Here is a 16,331-nt window from a genome sequence, read left to right on the forward strand (position 1 = left end):
CATTTTTCTTCTCTTACAAAATAATCTACGTTAATTATTGTTGCAGCCGATGAAACTATCGTGACGTAACAAGTGCGCGAATGAACTTTTACGATATAGTTTTTTTTTTTTTTAACTTTTACCGCGTGCATTAAGACATTTTCCACACCAATTGTGAATTCGTCAGCCCTACAATGGGCTTTTTATTTAAAGGCCCTCTCAATGCCTATAGGAAAAGGAAAACTTTAATGCGTATTTTACATAAACTGAAAAAAAAAATACGAAACATTAATTTGTGATTTTGACATTTTAAATAAAGAATGAAAATTTATTTTCGAAGAAATTTGCTGTTCACTTAAGACAAAAGAGATAAGGAACAGATGGATTCGTCACGTGACGCTTTTGCTGGCTGTGCCCACTTCATCTGAGCCCTAAAGTGAATATTTGTGTTTCTCTGAATTGTCAAAAGACTTATATTGTTTCGATATGCATTGTACCCGGAACAAAACTATTTTGGGCAACTTGTTTCAGTCTTCAGGGAGATTTCAGATCTGTTTAGGGGGGTTTCCTTGATAGAAAGTTGACATATCTGTTGCGACTATCGAGCGAACGGGAGAAAGTGGAGGTGATCTTTATATATATATCTGCCATAAAAGTCAAACTCTGATACTGCAATTAAAATATATAAACAGTAGGCCAATGTTTCTGTTTCAATATGACATTTCAATACAAAATTTATATAAAAAAATATATTATTCTAGTATTTTTTCTACAATATTAATAACAAATATAACTCGTAAAGTGCGCTTTACTTTTCAATTTAACTTTCTTGGATGATGTAATTCAACTTCTATATTCATATTTTTATTATTATTATTTATTTTTTACTATTAAATAACAAAAGGTTACGCTTCCTTTTCTGTTATTTATAACCGCTTATTGTAATCGGAATTTCGTTTAAAGTTATCATCACCTTCATATAAATTAAATAAGAATTTACTTAACCTGTTTAATTTAAACTATCGGTTACTTATTGTTATCAGTAGGCTATACGTTAGTCCAGAAGTGATAACAATAAGCGGATTCTACTGTATAGAATGGGTGTAAAGTAATGTTACCGAGAAATCGCTATAATATCTATATTTCTAAAGCAATAATGATAAAAATTACTTGACAAGTACCTTATTAAATGAAAATACGAACGCATTCCTTAAATCAATGTAGGCACAATGTAGGTTTTCCTCAAATCATGATGTGGATGGACAGCCACTTTTCTGTACGTCCTCAACCGAACCTATGGTGATTTTAGCTTCTAATGACAATTTTCTATTGTTCCTGGACGGATTGCGGCATGGCCTCCTTTCATTGTACGTCACTAAATCTGCACAACAACCATTGATTTCTATAACTCATAGCGTGCAGCAATTTGAGCTCTCTCCTGAACAGGCAACTGATCGGCCATCTTACACTACGCATGCAACCTCTCTCGGTCACTGCCCACATCACCGATGAAGGAATTATAAAATTCTATTGATAGGTTTACACGTACACATAAAATTTATTATTATTGAATTATTATTGCAAAAAATCATCGCATTTCTCAGTGCCTAGTTACTTTCCACCCATCCCGTGAGAAAGAAATCGTGGTATTTCTCCAACAGTCATCTAATTTACATACCGTTGTTTCGATTAATTAAATTTTTATTTTTTACAATCATATAATGTCCTTCAATTTTTTAAATAATGTTTTTTCTCTATACGATATTTTAATACTTATTTTATCGATGTTAAATTTATTATTTTCAACATGTTCGTACCAAGGAGAATCTTTATATTTCACCCTAATGGCGACTTCGTGTTCTTTAATACGAGATTTTACCATCCAGGACATATTAAAGATTATGTATATAGAAATACAATTAATCCTGGAAACATAGGAGTCATGTTCATATTTGTTCTTTTACAGGTAAAGTTTGGCACTAGATGAAAAGGAACGAATTGAATTCGTTCCTAATTACTCAGCGCCATGATTTACTTGTAGTAGACAGAGATCAACACAATCCCTATGGATCCAGACTTAACAAACCCTATATATTGTGAAGTTTTTAAATTTAGAAAACTTAGTGTTTAAGAACAAAGAGGAACGAGAGTAAATATATATTCTATAGTATAAATCAAATTTCCTCTCCCTTTAATTACGTATACGATAGTTTATTCACATGACTAATTATCAAAGGTAATGTCTTGATACACCTTACATCTACTGTATGTGTGTATAATATACACCGTTAAAACTACACATTAATTTTTAAGGAGGTTAATTAAAAATCGATTAAGAATGTACTGTATTCTTATCAGCAACTATAGGAAATTAGTTATCGAATTGAGTAATAATAGAAATAAATAAGTATTTAATTATAACTAAAACCATGTGTTGTATAGAAGAACATTTTATTACAAATAAATTTTAAAGAAACCATATTAATAAGTAAGAGTAAACTATCAAATTTGCCATTCATAAATAAACGATTTGATAATTTTTTTTATCTGATAGAATATTAATAAACATTTAGAACCGGATGTTTAATGACACCCACGTTTCAGTTTGGAAGAACACAGACAAATTCAGATATATTCTATTACTATTTTATAATTTTCTCAAAGAAATATATTTAAAAATCGTGTAAATTTTCATCAGATTTTAAATATTACAACACTAATATCGAAATATTTTAAAACACTTTTATTTTTGTCTGTCGAATTTGTTTATAAAAATTGCAAGATGATTTGAAATCGAGATAGCAGTTGCTAAATCTACTGTGGATGAAAGATTGATTGCATGATATACAGCCCATTCTGAATGTCGATAGATTACCACACACGTCAGTTATGAAGTAGAACGTTTACTATAATTCGACACGATAGAAATAAACTATAAAAATTCTTTATTGAAAGATTTCTTGTGCGTTAATGATGATGGATAATATAAACAATAAACAGTGAATGAGATTCTTATACAACAGTAATACTGAAAAGTCTAAACTTAAGACTTGTTTCTGCTGATGGAATTTGATGATGTGATGGTGTCTTTGGCAGTTGATGTGTCTCTGGTTGCAAATATCTGCATTCCGTGTTCCTTTTTCAGGCAGAAATATTCGTACCATAAATCCCGAGTTGTCTTCTCTTGAAGCACCTGTAAGGATCAGTTTCTAAATTGTTAAACCATTACTAAGTTAAGAGTAATAATTAAACTCGTGTACGTACGTGAAAAACGAATATAAAGAATCCCTGAAGAGTGGTGAAGATGCTGAACAGATACTTGAATATGAGTCGTGCATCGCTGATAGCGAAGAACCCAAAAGTCCAAGATAATCCTACAATGTCAATTGATTGAATGAAGTGAAATTCACTCGTTAGCATCAATATTATGTATATAAAAGTTTACCTAATAAAAATAAGATGCAAAACGCAGCTCTAACACGTGTTATTGCTAGTTTTCGTTCGCTTTGATTAGTTCTTAATCCTTTCTGGCGACCGCATGATATGGAATAGATGACTAGACAAAATATGATGATATTTGATAGCATAATAATACCAACGGGTATGAGAAATCCAAAATAGAACGGCTTGATCTTAAGCCAACAACTGAAATAACATTTAATGAATTTAAACTGAAATTTTCATATTTTAATACTCAAAATTCAATAACTTACTAATTCTTTCCTCCGTGATACATATTGTGATCGATGGCTAGAATTGTCAAGGTAATTAAGAGAGGAAATCCTATAAAATAAATAAATAAATGAATTGGACGAATATCAAATTTATTTTCTAATCCAACAACAAAACTTACCCCATGCCCATAACGAAGCCTTCAACATGAATTTTGGTATGTAAGTTCCTATCACTTTGACAAATCTGAGGTATTGCAACACGGCTTCCACTAGCATCCAGCTGAATGATACCAATAATAAATAATGAAGCAAAGCGGCAACAAATATGCATCCTGCTTTAGAAGATATCTGATCAATTCCCGTTAGGAATACAATCAGAGTTAGAAGCAGAGAGACGGCCAAATTGCAGAGGACTTGACTTCCCAATCCCTTTCTCAACTTCCTGAAAATCGAATATTCGTTTAACTGTTTTATCAATGAAACTAGAAACTGATCCGGTAACTTACTTGAAGATCATGAACGTAATTATGGTCAATAGGAGTCCAAATATAGAAAGGGTACATCCAATATATGTAATAATGTCCAGAGCTATTGCATGATTCTCTTCTTCTACGTTCCCCCCGTATAAATCCTAAGTATAGGTTTCAAATTATAAATCGGCCAATGTAAAAAAATGAATTGTAATTGCGGTAACTTACCACCAAGATGGCGAAATTGGTCATGTGATCACAGTAGCATCTAACGTGTTTTTCGTCCTGAAGATCGATTTTCGTCTCGCATCCTTTATCGGACCAACTACCTTCACCGTTATTCATAGAATAATCCCAATAAACACATTTTTCCGAATTTGGAATCTGATTCGATACCTAGATTAAGAATTAAAGTTAAATATGCTAATGATGGGATACAGAAACTCAACACATGGGTGATCTCTCTCAGGAGGACCTTCTATGGGAAACGTGAAGAAAAGCCGTAAAATTCAACGTGCCAGTGTTCAGTAATTTATTCACTCGGCTATTTAGGATTTAACGTAATAAAAAAATAAAGAAAATTACCTTAAAAGTTTCCAAAACTATTTCGATGGTCTTTTTTTCTAACAGCACGGGTCCACCCGATACATGAGCGTACAAGACGGGTGTAATAATCTTGCTACTTCTGTTTCCGGTCAGGAATAACGAATCATTTTTATAGATTACAAAATCTATCGATGAATTTTTAAGACTCCTTTCTACCACCAAATCGGAAGGGAGAAGAATTCCAGCTCGACATTTCTCGTCCGTTAGCTTCCTTTTCCCGACATCTATAATAGAAATCGCTTTTCCTAAACTGTCACCATCGGAAGACATGACCATCATTCCCGCCATCGTATGGTTTCTTAGCGACCACGAGGACACTACTAAATTCGGTCTCGTGTCTATAAGCATGTCTATATTATTCTCCAAAATATTCTCCAGAGAAGCTGTAATTCTTTATAAACCAATTAAGTGAGTACAGTCTTATGACGAAATGATTACTTTTTCATTCTAATTAATTACCTGGAAGAAGCATTAACTTTAATCTTACTGGAAACTATAATTTCCGGATCCATATTCATTATGTTATCCATAGTTGAAATCACATCTCGGACATCCTGCCACAAATTAATTACCATTTACAATGAATTATTGGTTAATTATATTACGTAAGAGATTACGTACATTTTTCTGATGTACTTGTACTTGCGCCAGATTCTGCATAGTAACTGCCACGTAATGCAAATCAATAGCTTTCAGTTGGGATGAATCATTCGTTAGTGTTTTCAAATTCTCCGAAATTTCTTTTGGGTTAATCACGGTTTCCTACAAATGAATATAAACTTCAATAAATTCATTTTAAATGTATAAATTTTACTACAAAACATCTCAAACCTGAGATAAATTCTTTAACTTCTCGCTAATGTCCGACAAGCGACCAGAACACGTTCCTTCTACAGGACCCCAATAACTACCGTGCGTAAAATTACCCAAACATCTTCGTACCACGGGATCTCCGTTCTCTAAAATACAAGTTTAATTAACAAATTAAATTCTGATTATATTAATAATTAACTAATTAATTAACTAAAACAATTAATTACTCGCCTGTTACACAACTTTCGTTTGCGATTGTAAATTTTCCAGCGATGGTCTCGTTCCACGTTAGAATCCTTCCACCCACGTTTGTCGTTTCTCTGTTGCATTCTCCTAATATTTAAACGTAATTATGAATATATATTCTATAAACTAGCAGTAAGTTTGTCGTTTTTCGCGAAAAATGGATCAAATATGAACTCGGCACCCTCAAAAACCACATTTTGTGCCACAGGCCGGTAAACCTCTTATTATGTAATTTTCCTATTTGAATGCCACTGGTGGGCCCGATTGAAAGAAGGGACTGTTGCAGAAAGGGATTAAAATCGTTGCACTTACATTAATTTGGCTGAACGTTAGAACAGTATCAGTGAAAGAAGTTTGGAGCAATGGGTTTATGAGTTACTACGGGGAGATGAAATCAGGGGAGGGGGAGAGATATGTCCAGGTTTCCTGGTAAATAACGCTTTATACAAAAATTATTAAAATTGGTTCGGTTTATTTGGTTACGGCAATGCGACATGTGAGCTATCTAACAGGAAAAGTATGATGTACGGGGGGCAAAACACTACTACGCACACAGGCAAGTGCTACGTGCTACCTGTAGCAGTAATGGCGCATCAATTTCGCAGTAATTCAGTGAATACAATATACATTTTATTAAAATTATATCCGTTTTGTAAGAATTACATTTAGTTAATTATTTTGTTAAATTCTTTTTCCAATAGATAGCGCTACGTGTAATCTAGCAATCGAATGTAGAAATTAGTCAATATATAGAAATCCAATCGATAATTTGGGGTGGGATGTACGAAATTTTCTAAGTTGGAAGTATTTGAACGTAACTGCCGAGTTTCGTAGCAATTGATCGAACGGCCTAGGCGTGCAAACCGAACAAACAAACAAACATCCTCACACATATATATAGAGATTACTTGTAAATTAGCAATTAATCTTAAAATCCTACCCGAATTTTTAATTTTGAGACTTTCAGGTATCAACTGTAATTCTTCAGCAACATTAGAACGACGTAACTTTGATTCTATGTAACTTTCTAACTTATCTCTATACTTTCTTCTATTATCATTCTTATCTGTTCTCTTATTCCTTTTTCGTTCGATGTAAATATAAAACATTAACTTTGTCTTGCCGCTGTTTAAGGAAAACACCACAAATCATTAATAATCCACGTGCAAATCATATGTTTGCAATAATCTTACCCACTTCTCTACACTCATGTTGTGAATGTATGCAGACGTTGGGTATTCTCTGGGCAGCATCTGATCTTCTATTTTTTTAGTTATTTCTTCGATTTTATTCCAGAATTTCGTAGTGCTCGGATCGAAAGGATTTAAAATCTTTCTAGATAAAAATTCTCCAGAGAAAGTCCAAAAATCTGTATCGAAAAAGTAAATATGAGGTGTTTTTTTTTTTAAAATAAAATTACAAATTATCTAAGCTTGGTTCACTTACCTTCGATGACGAAGAGTTCTTTATTGGAAGAAATCGGTATAAATGGTTTTTCCTGATCGACTTCGCACCAATAATATCCTTGAAGACGTGAGAGAGTTTTAAGATGAGGATGTTTGGAGGATAACAGCTTGTAAACATCCAGAAATTCGTCATTGGCTTCCATTAATCCTCGAGTTCCATTCACAACTAATCCATCTTTATACCAAGTTATGCTTTTGTAATATCTGCGATCGGATGTACATTTAAATATCCCCGTTTTGACTTCGGACAGTTGAAGCACCACCCTTCCTGTATTTCCATTTGTTTAAAATAATTTAAATAAATATATAAAATCTTAATAAAAAAAGAGTTTAAGGATAATAAATTGATTAGAACTAGATAATCTACACAAGAGCATCTGTAGGATAACCTACATTGTATTAATGATTAAATGTCTTTGTGTCAATGGGGAGAGGCCCTTAAACCCTTGTGGATTCACCCCTTATTTTAGACTTAGAGTAATATTTTTTCTTACCTCTGTTTGCCTTTGTCTCGCAGATGCCATAGTTTTTATTACTGGGATTATTTAGATACCACGAAATAGTAGTAATACCATCAAATTTTAAACATCCAGCAGTATTACCTCGACTGAAATCTGTCGAAGGATCCCAATCCACATAATTTATATAAGAATTTTTATCGTCCCACATAAATTTGTTTTGTATTTTACGAAGTCCGATCCACCAGAAAGAACCTTTAATTTAAAAAGTTTTCATGGTCATAATCAATTTAAAAGAATAGAATAACTTTAAAAGATGACAGAACGTTTCTTACGATTAATATTAAGTTGTCGTACGTAATTTCTTATAGCAATATTTTGATCGAAATTATGAAGAACAGCTAATTTTCCACCTTCTCGTTTGCAATGATGCTGAGTTTCTTTCCAATTCATCTTTATTTTTGTATGCATGTAGCAATTGTCTTCGGTAAGAGGCCATTTCTTCCAATTATCCGGGCATCTAGGAGCTACGAATTAATACTATTTTAATTGGAAGGAAAATTTCCTAAACGAATTAACGCAAAACATTCAACTTACAATCATAAAATTTAGGATATAATGCTTTATGCATGCAAACGAAGGGTTTTCTTTCGTGGCAAGATCTACTGTAAAGCATCAATTTTCCTGCGAAGATTTTCCCGCTTAGACAATTATTATTAATTTTCGGTTCACCGTGACCCCAGGATACCACGCTTCTGTAATATAAGCATTAAAATTTAAATAAACAATACGAAAACTTAAAATATAATTAAAATAAACACTCACGTGTTAATAATCCCAGGATAGAAAGCCAACCATTGAAACGTACCGAAAGTTCGATATCCTCCCATCCAAACTTCTCCAATATCTGCAGAAAATATTATTATTTTTAAATAATTTAACTGTATAAAGTCTCCCCAAACGACATTTCACTTACCTAAGATAGGGTCAAACTCCCAAAAAGACGTATCAGAACTGAACTTGGGTGAGAAAAGGTAACCTTTCATCTCCCCACATATTTTATGGGCACGAAACCAATCTGTACTTTCCCTGTGCACACTTATACACGTGTCATGTTTCCAATATACGTAACTGGATCGACATTTATCCATTGAAAGATTTACTATAAAATCGATTAACGTGAACAAATTGGCTGACAATATAATAATTATTACGTAATTTTTAAAAAAAATCACCTTTTATTTCATTTCTTCTAGAGCACTTGGCGTAATCGAACTCGCTCCACTTCGAACCCGTCACGTATCCACCGTGACAAGTTCTAGTTACAAGTTGCCAATTACCTAACAATTAAAAAAAAATTAAATACCCCATTCGTAATAATACATTAATAAAAAATTTAATTAACTTACTAGTAATGCACGGAGGAGTGGAAACAATATATTTCCCACTGTAACTGTCGTGCCAAGTTATGTTTATATCGTTGCTACCCAGTTTATTTTCTCCAAAACATTGACCTGTAAAGAAGCCAAGACATAAGAAAGTTCAGAAAATAATACATAAATTAATACATAATTAGTATAATAATGGGGATTCTATCCCACAGAACACAGAACACCAATTTACATATTGTATATTTTCTAAATGGAGGACTAAATTACACGAACTTACCCACTATTCGCAAGCTCTCTCTTGACACATTCCAGTCCGAAAAAACATTCCTCCTGAATTGATTTTTAATAAAATTGCGTAGTGGTATGTAAACATTACTTCTCTCGTCTTTGGGCCTTATTATATACTTCTCATCTTTTGATTTTTCGAAAAAATTCAGGTATAAATATATGTGAAGGGTCACTTCATCTGGAGTATCACTAAAATTAAAAAAAAAAAAAAACGCTTATATAAAACTAAAATTAATTTTTAAACCCTTAAATTGAGCAGAACAATGAAAGAAGTACTGTACATTACGCGCCAGACTTGTGTGGCGCGTAATGGCTGGGTATATCTCTGCAATGGCTTCTGGTTTCAGCATTTATCCATAGTGGTTGTCCATTCATTTAATTTACCAAATAACCTCCGACCCTACTGGAGATACGCACGACATCTTTTATTTTCTATCTCCCCACTCCCTCGACTTTTTGAACGTTTTGCTATAAGGAACCTATAGACGGAAATGTGATATAGAGTTTCTACAGTACTTTGCACGTTCTATGCGGTCGGTATGATGAATGAAACAGCAGAATGCAGTATTTATTGACAAAACAGTAGAGTACAATCAAACTGTACTGTACATGGAATCAGTGGCTGTACTACTTTAGAGTAAATTTTCAGTGTGACAATCACCAACTTCGTTACATAATGTGCAACGACGAACCATGTTTTGTTCGACCCTCTGTAATGGACGCCACGCTCCCCTCTAATGTAAAGATGCTAATGCTGTAAAGATGCGCTCCGTAAGCTCCTGAACTGTTCCTACAGGTGTTGCGTACACAAGGGACTTTACATAACCTCAGAGGAAGAAGTCAAGAACAATAACATGACGTCAACGGACGAAAGGTTAACTACCAAAGTGAAGAGCGGTCAAGTACTTCCTACCGCTGTAAAAACTTTATATCACATTTCCGGCTATGGGTTCCTTATATCAAAACGTTTAAAATTTCATCCTCTACAATCCCCCAAATTTTTAAAACGTCATTCTGATACACCCTGTATATATACAGTAGACCACCCCTATAAAACAGGTTCATATAATAAGGATTCGTATAAAACGGCGAAAAAATTGCGATCGTATTCGTATAAACACGCTAAAAGAGACTCGTATAATACGGAAAAACGTCATCGCCGACTCGTGTCGCGACAGGATTGGTCGAATCTAGACCAATAGCGGATATTGCACAAACCGCTGAGTTTAAACGAGCAGCGGACCTACTAAAAACCATTTATTATTTAACGTCCGTAAAAATTATATTTATATTAATGATGTCTCCGAAGTTCAGCGAATTTTTCGNACGAGCAGCGGACCTACTAAAAACCATTTATTATTTAACGTCCGTAAAAATTATATTTATATTAATGATGTCTCCGAAGTTCAGCGAATTTTTCGCAGAAAAATAATTTATCAGGAAACACGCGCTCGCCGTTCGATGCGCCGCTCCGCGACGAAAACAAGTTTAAGCAATGGCGTCGTCGAACGGTGCACACTCGGTAAGTAATCCTACAATTTTTTGTTTATAGCATAGTTTATATGGATTATTCCCAAAAAAATATACGTGTTTTGGAAATGTTGAGTCGAATTAGTCTCGAATCGATTAATTTTATGGAAGAAAAACCTTTCAAACAGCTGTAGTCCCTAAACTGCATACGTGCCGGGCTGTGATTGGCTCGTGTATTTAAGTGACTCGTACAACACGGAATTCATAAAACACGGTAGATACTACCCTGTTATTGGGGGGGGTCTACTGTTTACTTTTCCGTGTATTGACAATGGGTCAATACACGGAAAAGATTAGAAACCCTGTATTGATTGGTTTAACCTTTCATTTTTATTGGTTTGTAAGGAACAGAAACCAATCTTCCATCTTACTTTCCCGGCTTCTTGCGTATATAACACCGTAAAGTATTGGAATCGTATCAACTTTGACCCTCCGAGATTTTTGCCAACCCAAAAAAGCCAAAAGAAATTCCTACAATGAGTTGCCTTGTGTTATTTTAAAAATAATATTTAATTTATGTCTGACGTCGCTTTTTATAAGATTTTGTTATCACCCCCTTTATCTCCCTGTCCCCTCGACCTTTAATCATCAAAATTTAATAGCATCAACCCCCCTAATAGACAAACCTCCCTGCAAAATTTCAGAAATTTTCGATAAAAATCACAGGAGTTATTAAGCCTCAAAGAGAATGAACCGTACCCCCCCCACACACACACATTAACACGCAAACATACAGAAAAAAAAAACCCTGAATTTTTTTTGCATTTCTCGACGTTCCCCGAATCTAAAAATATAAAAATCTTGAGGGATTTTATGACGAATGGCCACACTACTTTACCTCTGTTATATATAACAGACGGATTCGGTATATTGATAAAAATCATGGGTTCGGTTCTTATCCGGGTCATTAAACTCTTATAAAAACCAAACCCATCAGATAAGCTTTTAAGGTTATTTGTGGTTTATAAATTATTATTATTATTTTTTTTAACAAGAAATTAAATTAATTCTTAGAAATTAATGAACGTATCCGGACTTCTAGAAGAACTTTCGCAATTGTATGTAATAAATACATTTGAAATACGTGATCTAGAACAGGCGAATTCAACCCACGATCCGCGTGCGGTTCCCTACCCCAAGCTTTACTCACAAATTATATTGTTTATATAAGACAGAGCCTTACACCCGTGGTTTTGACAAGCAAGAGAGGAAAAAATACAAGAGGAATATTCTTGAAATCGCCCAATATATCTTTGATATATATATATAATGAATTAATTACAGTCGACCCCCTATAACACTGTTGATTTTTCCGTTTTATATGAATTCCAAGTTGTACGAGTCACTTAGATTTTACAAATACGTGAGCAGTTCACAGCCCGACACACGTATTTGTAAAATCTAAGTGACTCGTACAACATGGAATTCATATAAAACGGAATTATCAACAGTGTTACAGGGGGTCGACTGTATTCTATATAATACCATATAATATAGGGTTGATAAGATAAGACAATGCAATAACAAAGAGGTGTCTTCTATAGGAAAATATCCCTATTTAACGCGAAGAAAACCCAAAATACTCCAAAGCTTTTGTATAATTAATTAAAATTAAGAAAAAAAAACTACTCGACGTACTTAATAATAATTAATATAAATAAGTACTTACGCAATACCGCTTAAATACCAGAAAGGTTGAGGTAAATTAGGAACGGGAAAATTTTGAAATAAATTCTTCATTTTTTTATCCACTACTTCTCTAAATTCAATAAAATCGGTCTTACTGTAATCGTGTATATATCTCTTGTATGGTATGTTCCTTCCAGTTATAGTAAGAAGATACGTAGACACATCTACAGCATCAAATACATACTTATATATAAGTTATAAACAAAGTAATAATACACAAATAAAAATAAATTTTCTAGTATACCTGATAGATATATGTCGACAGCATTTGAATATATTGTGTAAGGATATCCAGGCATTATGACTGATGCATAGTACATTCCTTGCTTCGTAACGTTAGGAGTATTCACGTATAAAACGGGTATACAAGTGTCATCCACGCACCTCTCTATAGGTTTATTATCTTTCCACCATATTATCTTCGATAGGCTCTTAGTATCATATTTCTTTCCATTGATTTTAACCTTCAAAACCATTATTATATCACGAAATTTCGAAAATGTAACGACAGGGACCTCATCTTTGGTATAACCATCCATTGTTATACGTAAGATTACTTCTACGTCTATAAATATGATATAAATTTATACGAGTTTTGTATCTACTTTAAGGTATTATAAATTAACCGACTTACCTAATCTTTTCATATCTTTTTGGCAAATATACTGAAGATGCTTATTGCAATTCGATTGAAACTTTTGGACGGAGTTACCATTCCAGTATACGACAGAACAGTTATCATTGGACAACGTCGATACTCCACGGCGCGTGTAAACTAATGAAAATACGCGATAAAAATAAGAGAAAATTGATATTTTATATATCATCCAACGTTAGAATATTAATGGATTTTTTTTTAACTTACTTCCGTTGTTTTTTGTCGAATGAACGGCTTCGAATAGAAATTCGGGCGCGAGAGCTTTTGAAGTTTCGTAATTAATCAATTCACCCTGAAACTCTTTGCATTTTCCTTCTGCTGAAGAATAGTTTACTTTATCCATCGATTTTTTAATACAGTTTCCAGATAAATACGAAAACTTCCAGCCTTCATCACATAAGATAGCTACGAAATTCACCAGCAACGATCCCGTGTTAAATACAGACCTACTTATTATTTTCTTTAGAAAAAAAATAATAATAATTACTTACGTGGATCTGGTAAAACGTTTCCAACGCAGACAAAACTATGGCGGCTACCATTGCAAGACGTAGTGTATAATGTCTTTGTGACGAGATTCAAACCTACACAATCGTCACGCGGTTCGTCCTTCTCCCATAATAATTTCGATTCGTCGTAATTCAAGACATTGTCGTGACTGTTATAATCAATTAAACATTGTAAAAAACCTGTAAAAGAACGGCCACCCATAAAAAAAAATGGCCGCTATTATTACTTAAATCCTTACCTAAATTCTCTAGGATCGGGATCGCTCCATAGATAAGTCCCGTTTATCCTTTTAATACCAATGTGTATTTTTTCGGTTTCGTCTAATTTACATAAAATAAAATTAAAAAAAGAGTCAGAATTTTTTAAGGAGAGAGTTTAAAATAGAAAAAGTAAACGACTTACTCGAGAATTTTTGAATTTCTACAACGTCCGTTGCTTGGTAATAAAATAAATAAGCAGAATAATGTCGACATATATTGTATGCCCTCTCCCAATTTTCGGGCGTTTTAAACAATGCTACACAAACAGAAGTTTTGGGTAAGAGCGACTCGACGTACTTAAAACCTGGAGGACACAAACCTAGAAAAAATAAATCCAGTAAAGGAGTTGCTTAACTTTCCAGGCAACATTTAAAACGGCGTGTGTCATCTGTTACATTTATTATTATTATAAAATGGCAAAAAGCTTAAATTTGAGGGTAAGGATGGGGTTTATAAAAAAAAAAATAATTATAAATGCTAATAACGAATAAAATCGTCATTAAGTCCGACAGTACTCGAGATACACGACCCTATCTATCTCTCCACCCTCTCGACCTTTAACCACCAAAATTTAATGGAATAAATCTCCCTAATACGTAAAACTCCCTGCAAAATTTCAGAAATTTTCGACAAAAAACACAAGAGTTATTAAGCTTCAAAGAAGGTGAACAGAGCCGAGAAAATAAAAATACAACAAACGTTCTAACATGTTTCTCGTTAAGAAAACAAAAAAAAAATAATAGTAATCATCACAAAATGCCGACAATGTGGGCGTTGTAGTGGTCAACTTTTGGACTTAAGCCACACAATTACCAGACACCAATCTATTATGTTACTTAATACTAGCTTTAAACACTAACAAAACAAAAATCATTGAAGATTTTATTACTATAGCAGACAAGGTCGAACGTTTTTTTTTTTTTTAAAAGCCAGTTCCTGTTCCGTAATGAATAATAATAATAAAATTAATAAATTACTTACCACTAGAACGAACATTTCCGAACAACACGGAACAAAAAACGGCGCACAAAAATAAATACAATCTGAAAGAGAATTTTTTGTTTGTTTTTATAAAGGAATCTTCTGGTAAAAGTTAAAAAAATGTTTAAAATATTCTTACCCCGTCTCGACGCCATTTTTTTTTTTTTTGGTCTTTTTTATGATGATGATGAAACGATCATCGTCACAGTTTAAGCGACTTCAGATGAATAAAAATCTATTAAGACGAATGATATCCACTTGTAGAATACAAAAGGTTTTGCCTTTTAACTTCCTGTAGTTTTTATCTAACTGACGTGGAATGACAGCCACATCCGCTAAAATTATACATTCTAGGAAATAACCAAAGTTAGATTGGAGTTGTAAACGGATTTCCAGTTACTTGCACATCCTTAAGAGTTTTCTATCCATCTCGCAGATGTTCTAACGGATGCTAATGTTTATTATACATTCGACACTGACGAGGTTAAAGGTTGTACTGACGCGTTCTTTGGAACTACATTGCAAAATCACCCCTCCCCCCTCCTTCGAGGCGTGGTTAAGAACGTCCTAGTGCTGTACAAACCCAGTTTTTACTGGATGATTGTCTTATTAATGACTGTTTGTGGGTGGTTCCGAGTTTTACGATTAATCTTACTCAATATTAAGCGATGAATAAGCGCTTATAAATCTGTAATTTACTTAGAAATTATATAAAATAGGTCGTTAAATCTCGAATTAAACTAATTACAATTTATGGAATTCTTTTTCTTTTCTTCTTTTAGTAGTTGGAAGTTTAAAACTGTGTATTTTTGTAGTGTCTTTTCTCTGTTGTGTTAGTTAAAATTAATTTAAACTACACCATGTATTGATAATGATTGAAAATAATTTTGGCAAATAAAATTAGTTTATTAACAATTAATAAAAATCACAAATACAGTTGTAATTTATTTTATGTCGTTTCAATTTTACATAAAAAATATGACGACGAGGACGATGAGGATGAGGATGATGATGATGAATCTGTACTGTACATGAAAAATACACTTTTCCAAACTATTTTGTCTGTCTTCTTCTTTCCCAAATCTGTAATTATAAACATATATAAACAAACAAACACATACAGATACATAATAATATATATTATACTACACATATATATGAATTATCAATATATACATATCTATCGATAATACATGTATTTATGTATTATCATATATATATATATATATATATATATAGTGATATAAGGTAGAGGTAACAATACACAGAACTACACATACACTGTATTTATTGACGATTGTATACAATAAAA

General features: G+C 33.1%; 2 protein-coding genes across 2 annotated transcripts in view; both read right to left on the minus strand.

Annotated features, from left to right (window-relative positions):
* Positions 1-2,907: 2,907 nt before the first annotated feature.
* LOC111624428 lies at positions 2,908-15,571 on the minus strand. The gene is made up of 32 exons (XM_023367261.1): positions 15,159-15,571; positions 15,020-15,081; positions 14,181-14,357; positions 14,017-14,098; positions 13,760-13,926; positions 13,476-13,673; positions 13,245-13,385; positions 12,855-13,175; positions 12,591-12,774; positions 9,381-9,580; positions 9,122-9,226; positions 8,948-9,052; positions 8,689-8,874; positions 8,538-8,619; positions 8,310-8,467; positions 8,048-8,239; positions 7,749-7,967; positions 7,235-7,522; positions 6,986-7,157; positions 6,729-6,913; positions 5,774-5,875; positions 5,561-5,688; positions 5,351-5,491; positions 5,189-5,283; positions 4,709-5,120; positions 4,352-4,519; positions 4,160-4,284; positions 3,833-4,095; positions 3,693-3,762; positions 3,425-3,624; positions 3,244-3,353; positions 2,908-3,172 (listed from the first exon to the last, which is right to left on the minus strand). Exons 6-32 carry the CDS (start codon positions 13,609-13,611, stop codon positions 3,023-3,025), a joined length of 4,638 nt encoding a protein of 1,545 aa, XP_023223029.1. The 5' UTR covers positions 13,612-13,673; positions 13,760-13,926; positions 14,017-14,098; positions 14,181-14,357; positions 15,020-15,081; positions 15,159-15,571; the 3' UTR covers positions 2,908-3,022.
* A 372-nt stretch (positions 15,572-15,943) lies between these two features.
* The window catches only part of LOC111624429 (U4/U6.U5 tri-snRNP-associated protein 2-like), a 19,059-nt gene continuing 18,671 nt past the window's right edge, over positions 15,944-16,331 (minus strand). The window contains exon 14 of the mRNA XM_023367262.1: positions 15,944-16,102. Coding sequence (XP_023223030.1) covers positions 16,073-16,102 — 30 coding nt within the window. The 3' untranslated portion in view covers positions 15,944-16,072. The remainder of the gene's footprint in view (positions 16,103-16,331) is intronic.

The sequence above is a fragment of the Centruroides sculpturatus genome, unplaced genomic scaffold, assembly GCF_000671375.1.
Source record: "Centruroides sculpturatus isolate CEXI.00-Female unplaced genomic scaffold, Cexi_2.0 scaffold397, whole genome shotgun sequence".
NCBI classification, from domain to species: Eukaryota; Metazoa; Arthropoda; class Arachnida; order Scorpiones; family Buthidae; genus Centruroides; species Centruroides sculpturatus.